Source organism: Podarcis melisellensis (assembly GCF_964234715.1).
Source record: "Podarcis melisellensis genome assembly, chromosome: 3".
Classification (NCBI taxonomy): Eukaryota; Metazoa; Chordata; class Lepidosauria; order Squamata; family Lacertidae; genus Podarcis; species Podarcis melisellensis.
This window is the reverse complement of record NC_138530.1, coordinates 4,791,004-4,808,815: the sequence shown is the minus strand read 5'-3', so window position 1 is coordinate 4,808,815 and position 17,812 is coordinate 4,791,004. Positions and strand designations below refer to the sequence as shown.

The 17,812-nt window shown below is 44.2% G+C and overlaps 1 protein-coding gene across 2 annotated transcripts in view; it reads right to left on the bottom strand.

Annotated features, from left to right (window-relative positions):
• The window catches only part of MSRA (methionine sulfoxide reductase A), a 199,987-nt gene that overhangs the window by 117,653 nt on the left and 64,522 nt on the right, over positions 1-17,812 (bottom strand). For both annotated transcript variants that reach the window (XM_081904414.1, XM_081904415.1), the window contains one exon: positions 8,751-8,819. In XM_081904414.1, the coding sequence (XP_081760540.1) occupies positions 8,751-8,819 (69 nt within the window). The remainder of the gene's footprint in view (positions 1-8,750; positions 8,820-17,812) is intronic.

The window sequence follows — 17,812 nt, the reverse complement described above, 5'->3', positions numbered from 1 at the left end:
AAACTCTGTAAAAAATAAGGAGAAGGGAAAGAAAAAGTAAGAATTACTATACATTTAAGAACATTAAAAATAAAAAAGCTCTGTCAAAACTGGTGCCACTATGACAGAGCTAAATACTTACTGGTGTGCCTGGGCAGGTTCCCCAGACTCTGAGTTTTCGTTTAAAAAGAAAATATCCCTATGGCAGCCATTTTGAATTATTTTATGCCCCATGGCAGCTATTTTGTGACTGGCACCAATTGTATTCTCCCCCTGTTATAAGACATATCCCAAGGGAAAGACCAGTTGTTGCATGGAGTCATTGTCTGGTATCAGTCAGTCCATTAATATCCTCAGTAGAATACTGCGAACCCCTGCCTGTTCCAGGAGGACCAGAAGGATTTGGAGGGCAGCTGCGTCAAAAGTTTATCAGTAGTACCAATAGGATCCCGCTTCCCCTATGTAACAAGGAAGAATCGGAGCAGACCCTTTGATCCAATGGGAGGGAAAGGAACTCTTCAATGGTAAGCCAGAGGGAGAGGGAGGGCTCCAGAGGGGTTCCGGAGAGCGTCCCGGGAGGGAGAGAAGCAGCCCATCTTCTGGGGAAGGAATTCAGCGTAGCACCAGTGGAGAAGGGGGGCAGATGGGGGAATCGGCGAGGTGGCTCCATGACTCCTCGCCGGAGACCAGCGGGGAGAGCACGGGTCCTCCGCTGCCCACACCCTCCCTGCGCAGAAGGCTTCCGCGCAGGGAGAGTAGGCGGAGACTAGGCGTCAAAGAGCTTCTTTGCTGGAAGAAGTTCAAGAAACGCCCACTGACGGATTCTGCCAGCGATTGAGACAGCCACGGGTGAGAGGCTCTCCGGACAGAAAGGGTTCACCCAGGTAACCCAGCCAGGTGTGGCATCGATTTACGCACGAGCAACCCCTAGAACCATTACAGTAACCTAATTAGATACCCTCAGTTGTCATGAACACATACTTTTCTTGAAATAAAATAAAAACCTAATTCTTCCATACTTTAGATGACCCATTTCCTTAAAAAAAAAAGGATTTCAAAATGCACAACCTTTAGGGACGAGAATCCCATCCATGTAAAAGCCTTAGGGTTGGTTAAATGGCAATTGTACATATTTTTACAGCATAATTTTCTTTTAGCTGATTAACAAACTGTCAAAACACAATAATTTGTATTAATGGCAAACATTCATTTAATGTTCTGCTTCCTGGCATCTGCAATCTTTAAAGGTGGCAGAGCAATAATTAACTAAATTAGAGATCATACAGGAATTTTTTTTTTGGGGGGGGCGTCTAGGCTAGTTAATTTATGCATGAAAATAATATTCAAAGTGCACACAAAAATGAAATATTTATTCACTGACATGGCCAGCTAGCCATTAAGTCGGAGCTTCAACTCAACAGAATTCCACTAATTTTAACAAGAGCTTCACCAATTCAAATTATCTGAAATTACAAGTTAGCAAATATCTAAATATAAACAGGGTCTGGCCTGAAAATTTTCCCTTTGAAGCTGAATGCTCCAAAGCAAACAACAAATTAAATAGCAGACAGAACGGACCTTGGTACAACAGGCACCATCTTGAATCCATTCACCCTGTAGTCTCCTGCCCTGTGAGTCATTACCTTAAAAAAAAAAAAAGCCAACTTAACTAGGGGAAAAGCTTCAAGTGGAAGCAAGGAAAAATGCCTTTTTTGTGTCCTTCCTTGAATCAGAACTCCTACATATCGAAAGTGGGCTTCGTGTGCTCTATGGTGATATCTACTTCTTAGCTCAGACCTGAGAAAGTGGGGTTTGCTGTTCTTTGTGATCCTTGTGACAGGGAAGGGGTGCCACTTCCCTATGAAATTCATGCCTTCAGATGTCGAGAAGAAACCCAAAGGTTCAACGGCTTTTGGATGGTAGCCAGTAGGTGCAAGCTTCATTAACCATGTTCGAATAAATACGAGTTATAACATGTTAGAATAAAGACGAGTTACCGTATATCCTGAAGCTGAGATTCCAATACTTTGGCCACCTCATGAGAAGAGAAGACTCCCTGGAAAGGACCCTGATGTTGGGAAAGATGGAGGGCACAAGGAGAAGGGGAAGACAGGAGGGCCTGGCATGCTCTGGTTCATGGGGTCACAAAGAGTCGGACATGACTAAATGACTAAACAACAACAAAATAACTGGAGAAACATGGATACTCTTCAAACCTAATGGAAGGAACTCTGCACCACCAAGGCCACCTGAGCCTCAAGAACCAGCAAGGGATCCAGAATTACCCCCACGTTGTGTACCCTCTCCTTCAGGGGGAGTGCAACACCAACAAGAGCAGACAATCTCCCACTAAGAGTGCCTCCGTCTTATCTGGATTAAGCTCCAGTTTGTTGGCTCTCATCCAGCCCATTGCTGAGGCAAGACAATGGTCCAGTATGTCCACTGCCACACCAGCAGATGTAAAAGAGAAGCAGAGCTGTGTGTCATCAGCACATTGCTGACAACATACTTCAAAACTCTGAATGACCCCATTCACCGTTTTTTTGTAGATCTTAAACAGCATGGGAGATAGAATAGGAGAAGTCATCATACAGGCCACCAAAGCAGTTTCTATGTCAACACCAGGCCTAAACCCCGATTGAAATGGATCAAGAAAATCTGTTTCCTTCAAGAGTGCCTAGATCTGGTCCACAACCACCCTCTCAAGAACCTTGTCCAAGTAGGGGAGGTTGACCACTGGACAATAGTTACTTAGATCTTCCAAATCCAAGGCGGGTTTCTTCAAGAGTGGTCTTATCACTGCCTCCTTCAAGCAGCCAGGGACCACCCCCTCTCTCAAAGAGGCATTAATCATCTCCCTGGCCCAGCCAGCAATTCCCTCCCTGCCAGTTTTTATCAGCCAAGAGGGGCAAGGGTCCAGAATGCAAGTGGTTGCCCTGAAAGAAAAGAAACATCTCCATATCCTCGAACTTTGCTATCTGAAATTCATCCAACATAACAGGACACATCTCAATATTCATCAACTTTAACAGTGGAGTCAAGGTCCTGATGGATGCAAGTGATTTTATCCTCAAAATGCTTTGCAAACAAGTGACAGCCAGCTACCGTCGGTTCTGCCACCTCCTTTGGGTCAGACTGTAAAAGGCCCCACACTACCCAGAAAAGCTCTGCTGGACGGCCCAATGAGGGTGCAATGGAGGAAGGAAAGTATGCCTTCTTTCCTGCCTTCACGGCCACTAGGTAGGCTCAGTGATGTAGCAGGCTCTCATAAGGAGCAATGACATCTTTGCCCACACCACTGCTGCTGCCTGCCAGCTACTTAAGTGAAAAGAATGGTACCCCTGCATGCTCAGGATGCTGTGGCTGCCAGCTGGGCAGAAGAGGCAGCTGCTTCCTCTATCCAGTCTCATTTTATTCTCTTTTAAACGTGCCAGCCATTTTGTGTTATGCTGCGCCACCATGGCAGCCATTTTGTGCCACATTCCAAGGCATCAACTATGCAACTGGCAACCCAGAGCAGTTTCTCAAAATTCTAAATGTCCCCACTGGCCCCAAAAGTTAAACTTCGACTCCAAATGGGTTTGGGATTTGTTTTTTGCTTTCCATCTTTTATTTTTAGGGCTGGGTTCTACTGGACATCCTGTGGTGCATTCTTTTCTTTCTCTTTTTGCTTTTCCTGTTTCAAAAGTGTTTCAGGCCAGGTCCTCTCTAGGAGTGAATCACAAGAGCTCTGCTGCCTTCTGCCAATTTCAAAGATTCTTTGAAAGCTCAGTTAACAGAACAAAGCAGTACCCGCCATCAAACGGATTACAAAGGTATGGCCTTCCTTTGATACTTCAGAAACCAACTTCAAACTAAGTCATGTACTCTGGCCGGCTCCTACCTTTGTTGCTGGTTGAAATGTACTAAAAACAAAGAGACAATATAATGACAATCTAAGAATAATTGTACATCCAGAATATTCTGTATCCAGCAATGTATAAAAAGAACTGAACAGAGACTGTGCGGAATTGTATTCTGGGTCACAAAACCATTTGCTTCCCAAACTGTACCAGGCAGAGTACACGCTTGCAAAGCAAGACCTAGCAGGATTGAACCCTCCTGCTCTATGCAGTGTGGCTGGGAGCCAGGCAGAAGACACAGTGCCTCCTTCCCCCACTGTATAGGCTTTTGTAAAATAAAAAAACCCAATTAAGCATTAGCTCCACACACCCCAATTGATATTGTGCCAGATCCAGGTCAGGTGTTTCCTGGGTCATCCCAGAGGGTAGGGGCAGGTATAGCCCTAGAAACTAACCAATTATATTAGCCATTTATGATTCTCAGTATTCTTTGGTTTATTGGAATTCCCCAGCAATGTCAGGTACTTTCAGCTGGTAAGACAAGATTAGGACCCTCAAACAGGGCTAAAAACAACATGTCAGAATGCCTGGGAAAATAAGCATGTTTAGTTAGCTTTCCCTGGGAAGTTATCACTACCTCTGCAACTGATTAATAGACCGCTGACCACTGTGGCCATGTCCACAGCCCAGAGAATAGCTTGAAGGTATGTGATTAAAGTTGACAGCTGAAGCTCAAGAGAACTGGCCCAAAGCAGTGCCTGGATTCGAAACCGCCTAGGAATCATTTGTACACTTTTGCCAGTTCTAGGCAGCATTGGGGACATTGAAAAGTTCTCCAGACACCACAATATCCTGAACATAGAATCCCAGCATCAAAACTGATCATCTACTTCCAGAGAACATGCATCCCACCTGTGTCAATTAATAGACAAAGTGAGGGTTGTTGTTGGTTTTATTCTAGATTGTGTGATACAATCTGCTCCAAAGGAGTCTGGAGAGTGCGTGCCAAAGAGATGCCGGACTTCCCCTGGTGCATAAAATATAGTAATGAAGGCAACAGGAATGCATGCTTCGGGGCAGGGGAGCCCCATAGTCAGGGGACTACCACTGAAGAAGAAGAAGAAGAGTTTGGATTTGATATCCCGCCTTTCACTCCCTTTAAGGGGTCTCAAAGTGGCTAACATTCTCCTTTCCCTTCCTCTCCCACAACAAACACTCTGTGAGGTGAGTGAGGCTGAGAGACTTCAAAGAAGTGTGACTAGCCCAAGGTCACCCAGCAGCTGCATGTGGAGGAGAGGGGAAGCGAACCCTGTTCACCAGATTACGAGACTACCGCTCTTAACCACTACACCACACTGGCTTTCAAAAAACTCTGCAACGGATTCAACTAAATAGTATCCCTTGCAGGAGCCAGCAGTAGGGCTTTCCCCACTCCTCCCCTCACACCATCCTCAAAATTGGCTTGGGAGAGTCAGGGGAACCCCCAGAAAAAGACACAGGAGGAGGAGAGGGGAGGTTGTTCAGTTGGGAAAGCAGATATGTTTGTACTTGCAGAATGTATTTTTAGTGTGATGTTGAATTCCTCCCTCTACCCCTATAGTTCTAACTGGACACTGAGGTCCAGCTCCAAGGGCCTTCTGGCGGTTCCCTCGCTGCGAGAAGCCAAGTTACAGGGAAGCAGGCAGAGGGCCTTCTCGGTGGTGGCACCCGCCCTGTGGAACGCCCTCCCACCAGATGTCAGAGAACAACTACCAGACTTTTAGAAGACATCTGAAGGCAGCCCTGTTTAGGGAAGCTTTTAATGTTTGATGTACTACGGTATTTTAATATTATGTTGGAAGCTGCTCAGAGTGGCTGGGGAAGCCCAGCCAGATGGGCGGGGTATAAATAAATAAATAAATAAATAATTCTCTCCAGTTACCACCCTTCCTAACTTCAAACAGCAAGAACACCTAGAGAAGGGTGCCCAATAAAAATCTTATTTGCCAGGCAGGTTCAAAATCAAAGGGGGTGGGAACAGATACTCTGAAGTGCCTGGTATGGGGTGGGGGGGGGGAGAGAAACACCATTCTACCGTTCTGTGATTGGTGCTGGAGGAGACTCTTAAGAGTCCCATGGACTGCAAGAAGATCAAACCTCTCCATTCTGAAGGAAATCAGCCCTGAGTGCTTACTGGAAGGACAGATCCTGAAGCTGAGACTCCAATCCTTTGGCCACCTCATGAGAAGAGAAGACTCCCTGGAAAAGACCCTGATGTTGGGAAAGATGGGGGGCACAAGGAGAAGGGGACGACGGAGGACAAGGTGGTGGGACAGTGTTCTCAAAGCTGCCAGCATGAGTCTGACCAAGCTGCGGGAGGCAGTGGAAGACAGGAGTGCTTGGTGTGCTCTGGTCCAGGGGGTCACAAAAAGTCGGACACGACTAAACAACAACAAAACCATTCTGTGGAATGGAATAAAGGAAAGGCTGCTCTAGAACTCAGCAGCAGGCAAAAGATCCCAGCAGTGTCAAAGAGAGTGAGCCATGAGCCCACAGGGATGGAGTTTGAGTTCTACCGGATCTTACAGTTCTTTATAGAATTGTTGAGTTGGGAAGGGCCGAGAGGCCACCTAATCCAACCAAATACCAAATATATAAGTATCCACTCAAACAGACTCCTCACAAGTCGCCATAAAGCATGCATGAACAAGCAAGTTCACCCAACCAGCCGCATCCTGTGGGCAACAAGGAACTATGCTCCCTGCCTCAGGCTGCAAAAACATGAGGGGAGGAATTAAGAAGGCACCAATTCTGGAAAAGAAGCATGGAGACCTCCAGGTACGCAGATACATGTTTTATTCAGCCCAGCGAAGCCTGGGGTTCAACGAAACATACTACTGTGCATCTTGAGCTCTCTTCCTTTTTCTCCCCAAACACCTGGTGAACTGCAGCAAAGCCCAGTGTGCCAGAGGCCAGGTGTCCTCAGGGAACAAGTACCTTGGAATGACATGAAGGCTGTGCATTTCAGAGAAATGTTCCACATACACTGTATGTACATAAAGGTAAAGGGACCCCTGACCATTAGGTCCAGTCGTGGCCGACTCTGGGGTTGCGGTGCTCATCTCGCTTTATTGGCCGAGGGAGCTGGCATACAGCTTCCGGGTCATGTGGCCAGCATGACTAAGCCGCTTCTGGCGAACCAGAGCAGCGCACGGAAATGTCGTTTACCTTCCTGCTGGAGTGGTACCTATTTATCTACTTGCACTTTCATGTGCTTTTGAACTGCTAGGTTGGCAGGAGCAGGGACTGAGCGACGGGAGCTCACCCCGTCGCAGAGATTCGAACCGCCGACCTTCTGACTGGCAAGTCCTAGGCTCTGTGGTTTAACTCACAGCGCCACCCGCGTCCCCTGTATGTACATACATGCACACATATCGACATAGAAAGATATGGCCCACTGTCTCAGACTGTGATCAGCCAATCATTTCCAAGGGCAATATTATTGGGGCACACCAATACTACACAGCATACCCCATCCCTTAGTTATGGAAGTCCCTTCTGCAGCAGAGGAACAGAAATGACAAGATATACAACATATATGTTTATCTAACTCTGCACTGAACCCAAGCAGGTGGTCTGTTCCTACAACTACTCCAGGGAGAATATTTTAAGAATTTTACACTTCCAGAAAGAATGCTATGCTTCTGAAAAGAGTATTCTGCAGATCAAAAAGTCTCTTTTGAAAAGCAATTTGCACTGACATCAAACTCAACGTGCATTGAGACGGATAAAGAAGATACAAGCTGAGCAGATGAAAAATAAAACATAAACTGCAAAATGTCAGAATGAAAAATACAAATTATGGTACCTTGGGGAAAAGACCATGAAAGAGAGCACAAACAGGACCTACGCATACACTCAAGAGTTTACAGTTGCATTGCCTTTTTCTCCAAGAACAAAAATCAGAGAGAAAGCATAAGAAGATAAATATGTGATCCTTTGAAATAAGAGAATGCTAATGGCAACCTCAATCAAGGACAGTTTCCCGTATTATTCCCGTATTACAGTGTACTTCAAAAATGTCCTTGGTAATGTCACAGTAACTGCAGATGTTTTGAAGGAATCTAGAGCCCAATTCCGTTGCTTCTCCATGCCTCGTGTAACAATTTGCCTAGTTTAAAAGGTGAACACATCAGACCAAAAATGGAACGTTTTCAATCCAAAAAAATTACTCTCAATTTGTTTTCCAGTGCAAATGATTATAAGTACAATAAACTGGAAAAGAATTAAGTTTAAAGTATTTAGAAGATGCAACTGTTCTAAAAAATGAGAAAGCATTGTTTGGTTAGGGAGCTGTGCGTGAGCATCAGTGAGCATATATATTGAAATGTCTCCTGAACTTTTAATCCTTTTATCTATACCAGTGATTACTTCTTTTTTTAATCAATGATTCTCAACTGAATGTTCAGAGAGGTCCTGGTTGCTCCCAAATCCCAAACCAAAATATATGAACTCGTAACACTCAAAAGCAGAAGGAAGGACTTGTAACCGAGCAATTTATAAGAAGTAAAATCAATAAAAATGTAGGGCTGCATTCACATGTCACATTTAAACCATTGTGTGCTCATTGCCCAAAGGTCCTCCTCCTCCACACTAGGAGCAACAAATCACAAGCCTTGGCTTGTTGCGTCATCTAAACATGAGCTCATGGTTTGTTTCTCTCAAAAACCAACCAACCAACCATGAATGATAGCCAAGGTTGTAAGGTTTGCCACATTTGGATTCAAGTCCCTGCTCAGCCTTGAAGCTCACTCAGTCATCTTGAATGAGCCACCAAGGAGTTGGGAATACTAACAACAACCAAGTGGAATAATAATTGTAAATAATTTTATAGAGCACACACAGAGAGCTGCACTGATAGTCAATATTATTAATAATAGAAAAACTTACCAAATATTGCCATTTGTGTTCCCTCTGGAAAAGGTTCGACCATGCTGTTTCCATTCACGTGGTGTTTATCTAAGAAAGAAGGAAATAGCTACCTGTCAGGTAAGAAAATGTATCACGGGAACAAGCCCCTAAAACATATTTATATCTTCGATACCTCAACTAGCATGGGTTAATGCTAAATCCTTTATTCATAGCAATGGTGATAAAGGCAATTGTCAAACGGCACTTCTTATAGAGAAAACTTTTAAAAATTGCATTAAACTAAAAGATTCTGCTCTTCAGGTTTGTTTTTTTTTGGGTTTTTTATGTATCATGTTATGTGGGACGCGGGTGGTGCTGTGGGTTAAACCACAGGACTTGCTGGTCAGAAGGTCGGCGGTTCAAATCCCTGCAATGGGGTGAGCTCCTGTTGCTCGGTCCCTGCTCCTGCCAACCTAGCAGTTTGAAAGCACGTCAAAGTGCAAGTAGATAAATAGGTACCACTCTGGCGGGAAGGTAAACAGCGTTTCCATGAGCTGCTCTGGTTCGCCAGAAGCGGCTTAGTCATGCTGGCCACATGACCTGGAAGCTGTACGCCAGCTCCCTCGGCCAGTAAAGCAAGATGAGTGCCGCAACCCCAGAGTCATTCGTCAGGAGTCCCTTTACCTTTACCTTTATCATGTATATGTACCTATATGGTATAGTTTGCCAGGCAACAGCACCCCTGAACACACTTGCTCCATAGCCAGGAAGCCCACCTGCCACCTGGATCACTAATGTGAGCTAAACTCCTGAAAACAGAAGAGACTGGGGTCTGGGTCTGCTCCCCTCAGTATCCTGTCCCTAGGTGTGACAGTATTGGAGGGCCTGTTATATTCTTCATGTAGATTACTTGGTCACCTTAGCTCTGTAACACCCATAACATTTGAATTGGGGTCCTTAAATCTAGAAGACCTGCTGTAAATAAAAATTGTTGTGTGTGAACAAACATAAAAAAAACCCTCTTGCTTACTGCAAATGGCAATTCCTTATGTCATTTTTTTTAATGTGCTTCCAGGAGGAAGGGGTGGGGACACCAAAGACAGTAGTGGGGTGGGAGAGCTGAAAATAATGTCAATACGTATATTTCACATCTGGGAACCAGTGAGCCCCTTTGGTTTCCGATAGCACATGGGTAGACAAGTCTATAAAGCCTGGGACACAAATTTTCACGGCCCTTTAGCGACTTGTTGTTGTTGCTATTTAGTCGTGTCCGACTCTTCGTGACCCCCTGGACCAGAGCACGCCAGGCATTCCTGTCTTCCACTGCCTCCCCCAGTTTGGTCAAACTCAAGCTGGTAGCTTCGAGAACACTGTCCCACCATCTCGTCCTCTGTCATCCCCTTCTCCTTGTGCCCTCCATCTTTCCCAACATCAGGGTCTTTTCCAAGGAGTCTTCTCTTCTCATGAGCTGGCCGAAGTACTGGAGCCTCAGCTTCAGGATCTGTCCTTCCAGTGAGCACTCAGGTCTGATTTCCTTAAGAATGGAGAGGTTTGATCTTCTTACAGTCCATGAGACTCTCAAGAGTCTCCTCCAGCACCAGAATTCAAAAGCATCCATTCTTCGGCGGTCAGCCTTCTTCATGGTCCAGCTCTCACTTCCATACATCACTACTGGGAAAACCATAGCTTTAACTATACGGACCTTTGTCGGCAAGGTGATGTCTCTACGTTTAGCGGAAGTACTGCATTTAGTGTTAACTCTGGGTGTGTATACTTGATTCTGACCAAATTAAGCCTCCTGGTGTATATTTTGTGCTAGGAGGCATAGTTTGGTCAGAATCAAGTCTACACTTCCAAAGTTAATGCCTGGCAGGCATTTGGCACAGAGAATTTTATCCATGCCTATTCTCTCAAGAGGGCGTTCTGCGGTGGGCATTACCTTCAAGGCCACAGGAAGGTAACACCTTGGGGTTGGTTGTCATGGCCTAAAAGACCACCCCCAGCTCTTTATTTTCATGAGAGCTCAATAATTTTAGCTTGAACTGTTAATGTCTCCACCACATATAATCAATAATGGTTACTTTATTAGATACTTGTTATTTATAGCTAATAGGCTTTTAAAATACTTGCTTTCAATTATGCCTGTGTGAAAAAGGAATTCACTTCTGTATTTTATTTCAATACCAATTTACTGTGCTGTTGTTACACACAGGTCTAAAGAAAATATAGAGCTCCATTAATTTTCTTAAACAACCTCCCATTATGTCAGAGATCTAAAAAACCTTTACAGCAATATCCACAACAGTGCCCAGATATTTTAACGTCAAATTCCATTGGCTTTGATGAGACTACACCAACGCAATTAGCATGCAATCCTGCGGGAACTTTTGCAAAAAACAAGAAACTGACCATCAATTGTCATGAGGCAAAGCCAAGCAGGTTCCAATAAAATGAGCATTTTAGGGAAACAGTACATAGAAAATTGAAGTACATAATGTAATTTTCATGTGTCAGAACAGGATGCTGTACTAATGGTCCCTGGTCTGATCCAGAAGAGCTTTTCTTCCGTTCTTAAAGTCTGCAAAATTAACTAGAACAGGCTTAAGCTGCTCCATCTGTACACTTGGAAGAAGCAGAAGATCACCCTTCCGAAAGAAGAGCAGGAGAGGTATATGGGAAGCATGAAGAAGAAAGAATGAGGGAAAGGCCATACCTCAATGATAGAGCATTTGCTTTTTCCGCAGAAGATCCCAGGTTCAATCCCCGGAATCTCCAGGAAGGGCTGGGAATATCCCCTCTTTTAAACTGCAGAGAAGCCACAGCAAGTCCATGCAGGCAATACAGTGTTACCTTGGTTCTCAAATGCCTTGGTACTCAAAAAACATGGAACCCAAACACTGCAAACCCAGAAGGAAGTGCTCCGGTGTGCAAACTTTTTTTGGAAGCCGAACGTGCTCCGTTTTGAGTGCCACACTTCCGTTTTGAGTGCCACGCTTCCGATTTGAGTGCCATGCTTCCGATTTGAGTGCCACGCTTCTGATTTGAGTGCCACACTTCCGTTTTGAGTGTTACGGTGAGGTCTGTCTGTTTTTGCTATTTATTTTGCAGTTTTGTTTTTGCAGCTCTTTTTTGTTTTCTTTTTACGACAGTGTGGAACCCAGTTCAGCTACTGATTGATTGATTGATTGATTGGTTGTGTGACTGCAGTACAATGTTTACTGCTTTCATTTTATGGATCAATGGTCTTGTTAGACAGTAAAATTCAAGTTAAATTGCTGTTTTAGGGGTTGTTTTTAAAAGTCTGGAACAGCTTAATCCATTTTGCATTACTTTCTATGGGAAAGCGCGCCTTGGTTTGGGAACACTTTGGTTTTGGAAGGGATTAAGTTTGAGAACCAAGGTACTGCGATAGATGGACCAATGCTCTATCTCTCTATAAAGCAGCTTACAATGTTCCCAGGATATGGACTGTCTGTTCCATTTATTCCTTGCAAGTTAAAAAGGCCCAAATGTTTAAGTTCTAAACTAAAAAGAAAAGCAACGAGTAAATTCCTTGTTTCTGAGAGCTGCATGGTTTAAGGGGGAAGGAAGAAGCCCTGCCAATCTGAGATGCAGCAATAAATCACAAGTGCCAGGAAAGACAATAGGATTGCAATGGGATTACGCTGGAGGAAGTTTCTTCCACCTGATTTCCAGCCCATTCCCAGACTTACCCCTTAACTCCCACTCTTTGTAACAACCCTTCACTGCTGTGAATAAGCATCAGGAAATATCTGGAAGCCAGTGGTTTGCATTTCACACTTGCATACAAGATACTAACCAGAAAGAGATGGAAATAGCGTATTTAATTTAAAAGCGGGTATTTGTCACTGTGATTTTCTCTTTCAGTATCTTATAAGTGAAACGTCTAATAATGTCAGCAGGTGGGGGGGCGGAGAGACAGAGAGAAAGAGAGAGATTGTGTCCATTTGCTAATGCTGCTTTCCACTCAAATGTTCCTCTTCAACAGTAGAAGAGTTCGCTCTCATTGTCACGATTGAAAGAACTTGCTCAACTAGCTTCGCTGGGGGTTTGCATCTTTGATTCTCAAGCATCAGCTCCTCGTGCTCCACAGCAAACAAAGCTTGGTACTCAAGGGAATTTGAGAAGATTGCAAGAGGGTGGGTGTTTTCAGTGCTGTTTACTTATTTTCTTTTATAAACTGAGCCTAAATTAGTTGTTTGTCTCCTGGCCCACTTTAAACTTTCTGCAAGGTCAGGCCAGCATATCAGACAAACACAGCGTTTCCCCCAATGCTACACAACCTTCCCCGATGTCTTGACTGCCTTTTAAATCCCCAACTGCACCCTTTGCTATACACAGTTGTGCAGCGTACTGATAGTTCTCATGTTCCAAATGGCAAACTATTTAATCTTAACTCCTAGCAAAGGCGCTTTAGGCTCCTGCTTCTTAATCTCCTGTTCCAAACACCACTGCCACTGAACCCAGTCTCTCTCCTAAGATCTCGGACAGCGGTACAATTCCCAGCTCCATGGCTTTCAAGGCTGAATGGTGTGATAGGAATTTTGAGGTCTTAGATATATGGTAATGTTCATAAGTGTACCAACCAAGCACGTACATAGATCTGCACAGGAAGACCGACCTGGAACCATTTTGATTCCTAAACTGAGCCAATGTTTTCTCTGCAAGGTCAAAGTGGGAAACCTCCCCATTGTCTCTTTCCTCACAAATCCTGTCTTAAGGGCACATTTAAGATATGAATAAGGTGTGAGCCTGTGACATGGCCCAGGAACTAAGTATTTATCACTACAAAAGACTGGCCAGGCTCCCCAGGCAAACCAATCAAGTAACCTGCCAGACAGGAGATAAAGAATGACAGGAGAAAAACAACATTCAAATTTCTGTTTTAGACCGCCTTTTCTGTGATGTAGGTATGATGTATCTGGGGGGTGGTCTTAGGTTACACCCTTTCTGTGATGTATGTATGACGTTTCTGGGGGTGGTCTTGATCTACAGGGTGGCAATTTCAAAAGTCTTTATAAGGCCTTGTGCGCCATTGTTCTGGGTTCCTCCTCCTTTCCTGCGGGTGAGGGGAGCGCCCTATTGCAACAGATCAAAAAAGATCAGGCTTACTAGCTGCTTTGCTTCTCAATATGCTCTGGTTGGCCTCTGTTATTTTCTCCTACCAATAGGGAACCTATGTAAGGACTCCATATGGGCTCTTGGATACCCCATAAGGGGAAAAGGGCAGGTTTTTTTTTACAACAGTGGCACTTGCCAAGAGACTAGCAAAAGAAAAGCCTGTATCCTTGAAGAGTAGCCCCCACCAAATACCCTCAAATACTGCTTTTCATCTGGCTGGATGGGAGCTTTGTGAAAAACAATATGGCTCCAAGTTATACTAGGAACAAATTATTTTCACTTATTAAAATTGACACTGACAAAGGGCACAGTGGTGGCTTAAAATAGTTCCAGCAATGTTTTCATGCAGTTGATGTATCGCGATGTGACACCCCACATTCAACTGCATCCATTATATCAAGCGGCATTACTGTCTGCACACTGATTGATGCTACAAAATATGATGTGTTTCAGTACAATATTCAGTACAATATGTCAGCAAATAATGATCTTAAACTGGGCCAAAATTCCTTTAGGTAGGATTTGGGAATTATTATTTTTCTCTTGAAAAAAGTAAAAAGACTGGCGAGGCATTCATAAGAAAAAGAGATTCAGGTAGGTAGCCATGTTGGTCTGACGCAGTCGAAATAAAAATAAATAAAATTTAAAAATTGTCCAGTAGCACCTTACTTTGGCCACCTCATGAGAAGAGAAGACTCCCTGGGAAAGACCCTGACGCTGGGAAAGATGGAGGGCACAAGGAGAAGGGGACGACAGAGGACGAGATGGTTGGACAGTGTTCTCAAAGCTGCCAGCATGAGTTTGACCAAACTGCGGGAGGCAGTGGAAGACAGGAGTGCCTGGTCCATGGGGTCACAAAGAGTTGGACACGTCTAAACAACAACAGCGCCTTATAAACCAACTAAGTTTGTTCTGGTATAAGCTGAGTATAAGTATCTGAAGTAGTGTGCATGCCCACAGAAGCTTATACCAGAACAAACTGAGTTGGTCTATAAGGTGCTACTGGACAATTTTTATTTTATTTTTTATTTTTATAAGCAAAACAGCTTATAAAACAGCTTGTACCATTACTGCCAGGAAAAGGAAAGGCAGAATAAAAACATATAGTCTTTTAAACGATTTACACATTTCTCTGAAATTAAGAATATTTACATAGGATTGTGGTTCATGGGTTTAGACCACAGATGGTAAGCAAATTCCTAATCAGTCTCCATACTCCACTGACACCCACACCCACAAGAACCTAGCTCACTGTTCTTCTCTTTATATACATTCGTCAGTGCTCGTTCCCCTTCTCCATTCCCATTCTCTTGTTCCCTCTGCTTTACCCTGAGATTTGCAAGCTGTTCCCTGAATTCAATTATTCTCAGGACAGTGGATAGAACAGACAACTGAAGACAGTGAATATGAGCAGACACATGAGAACTGCACTGTGCATGCCACTGCGCTGAGTGTTAGTAGCTCATCACCCAAACAATAGCCCAAGGCCCCAAGCACATTATCACTTGCTTCCAGCCAGACCCTCAAAAACCAGATGGGTCTCTGGTTTTCTCCAGTAGGACTGCTGTTATGGTGAACCGGGACCCACTACCACAGCCTGACCTACAGTGGGTCACACGCATAAACTTATACGGGAACAAATTAAAGAAGAAGGTCACCAAATACAGGCTTGGCTTCAGAGTCTGAGTCTGAAAAGGGTGAATACTTCAGATATAAGATAAAGAACACCGGACAACCCTTTCACATGTATTATTGGGTCGCTGAGATCCAGATTTCCCACCTCCTACACCAAAATGACCATGCGATATTTCAAGAGGTAAAACATACAGTTGCTGAGCTTTTTTTAGGGCAATCACCTGATAGTCCAAGCCACACACGCCAGAGCCACCTCCGTGTAAATAAAAAAAAAATCCCAAAATCCAGGACATTTGCTTTAAAATGCAAAACTTTCCACTGGATGGGCTTGTAGGACCCCAAAAGCGGACACGTCCAGGAATTCCCAAACTTTAAGACAGAAATAAGGAGCATGAAAAAGCAGAAATACTTTGCACTGCAGTATCTGTTCAAGACATGAAAAACTTCTACTCACTGGATATGGCATCAGAATCATAAAGGGAAAGGATCATTTGGGTCTTATATAAACCATTCACTGAATGAACTAAGTGGGAGGCACTGTTTTAATCACACAAATGAATGATTTCCTGAGTGTGGACTATCCACTTTGTTGTGAATTACTGAATTGCAATGGAACTTTACAGATTACAGATACATGAAGAGGGAGGAGGATAAAGTGAGGCACATCTGTATAGAAGCTTCTTCCAAATATAACTTGCTCAGTGTGAAGAGCCACTATAGGACCAGCCAGCCTCCTACTGGTTCCTCAAGTTACCTGGTGCTGCTTTTTCCGACCATTACATAGCTGGGAGTGCAGCACAGCAAACTAGAATCTAGATCATTAAGTCCCTCTACTTGAAAGCTGTCCCAGTAGTGCACAAGTAGGGCGTGATCACCTCATCTGTCTCCTGAGAAATCTCTATGTGGGACAAGAAGCTACAGTTAGAACTGGATATGGAACAACTGATTGGTTCAAAATTGGGAAAGGAGAACGACAAGGCTGTATATTGTCTCCCTGCTTATTTAACTTATATGCAGAATTCATCATGCGAAAGGCTGGGCTGGATGAATCCCAAGCCGGAATTAAGATTGCTGGAAGAAATATCAACAACCTCAGATATACAGATGACACAACCTTGATGGCAGAAAGTGAGGAGGAATTAAAGAATCTTTTATTGAGGGTGAAAGAGGAGAGTGCAAAATATGGTCTGAAGCTCAACATCAAAAAAACGAAGATCATGGCCACTGGTCCCATCACCTCCTGGCAAATAGAAGGGGAAGAAATGGAGGCAGTGAGAGATTTTACTTTCTTGGGCTCCATGATCACTGCAGATGGTGACAGCAGCCGTGAAATTAAAAGACGCCTGCTCCTTGGGAGAATGGCAATGGCAAACTTAGACAGTATCTTAAAAAGCAGAGACATCACCTTGCCGACAAAGGTCCATATAGTTAAAGCTATGGTTTTCCCAGTAGTGATGTATGGAAGTGAGAGCTGGACCATAAAGAAGGCTGATCGCCGAAGAATTGATGGTTTTGAATTCTGGTGCTGGAGGAATGATCCTGAAGTTGAGGCTCCAATACTTTGGCCACCTCATGAGTAGAGAAGACTCCCTGGAAAAGACCCTGATGTTGGGAAAGATGGAGGGCACAAGGAAAAGGGGATGACAGAGTATGAGATGGTTGGACAGTGTTCTTGAAGCTATCAACATGAGTTTGACCAAACTGCGGGAGGCAGTGGAAGACAGGAGTGTCTGGTGTGCTCTGGTCCATGGGGTCATGAAGAGTTGGACATGACTAAACAACTAAACAACAACAACAAGGGCATCTGGTCCCAGAATCCCTGGTTTAAGTGCTGCCACCATACAGGTATACCTGTAAAACACCATGATGAGAAGGCTGGGAGCTACTGACTGGATCTGGAGACAAAACCACAGAAAGGGGCCTGTGCACACTCCTGACCCTTGGAGGCTGAAAACTGGGGAGCATCAGAGCTACAATTACTGCTTTCTACTTACATGGAAACAGCAAAATATTATTCATTAAGGAAGGAGTTTGAAATCATTAGAATCATAGAATCATAGAGTTGGAAGAGACCACAAGGACCATCGAGTCCAACCCCCTGCCCAGCAGGAAACACCATCAGAGCACTCCTGACATATGGTTGTCAAGCCTCTGCTTAAAGACCTCCAAAGAAGGAGACTCCACCACACTCCTTGGCAGCAAATTCCACTGTTGAACAGCTCTTACTGTCAGGAAGTTCTTCCTAATGTTTAGGTGGAATCTTCTTTCTTGTAGTTTGGATCCATTGCTCCGTGTCCGCTTCTCTGGAGCAGCAGAAAACAACC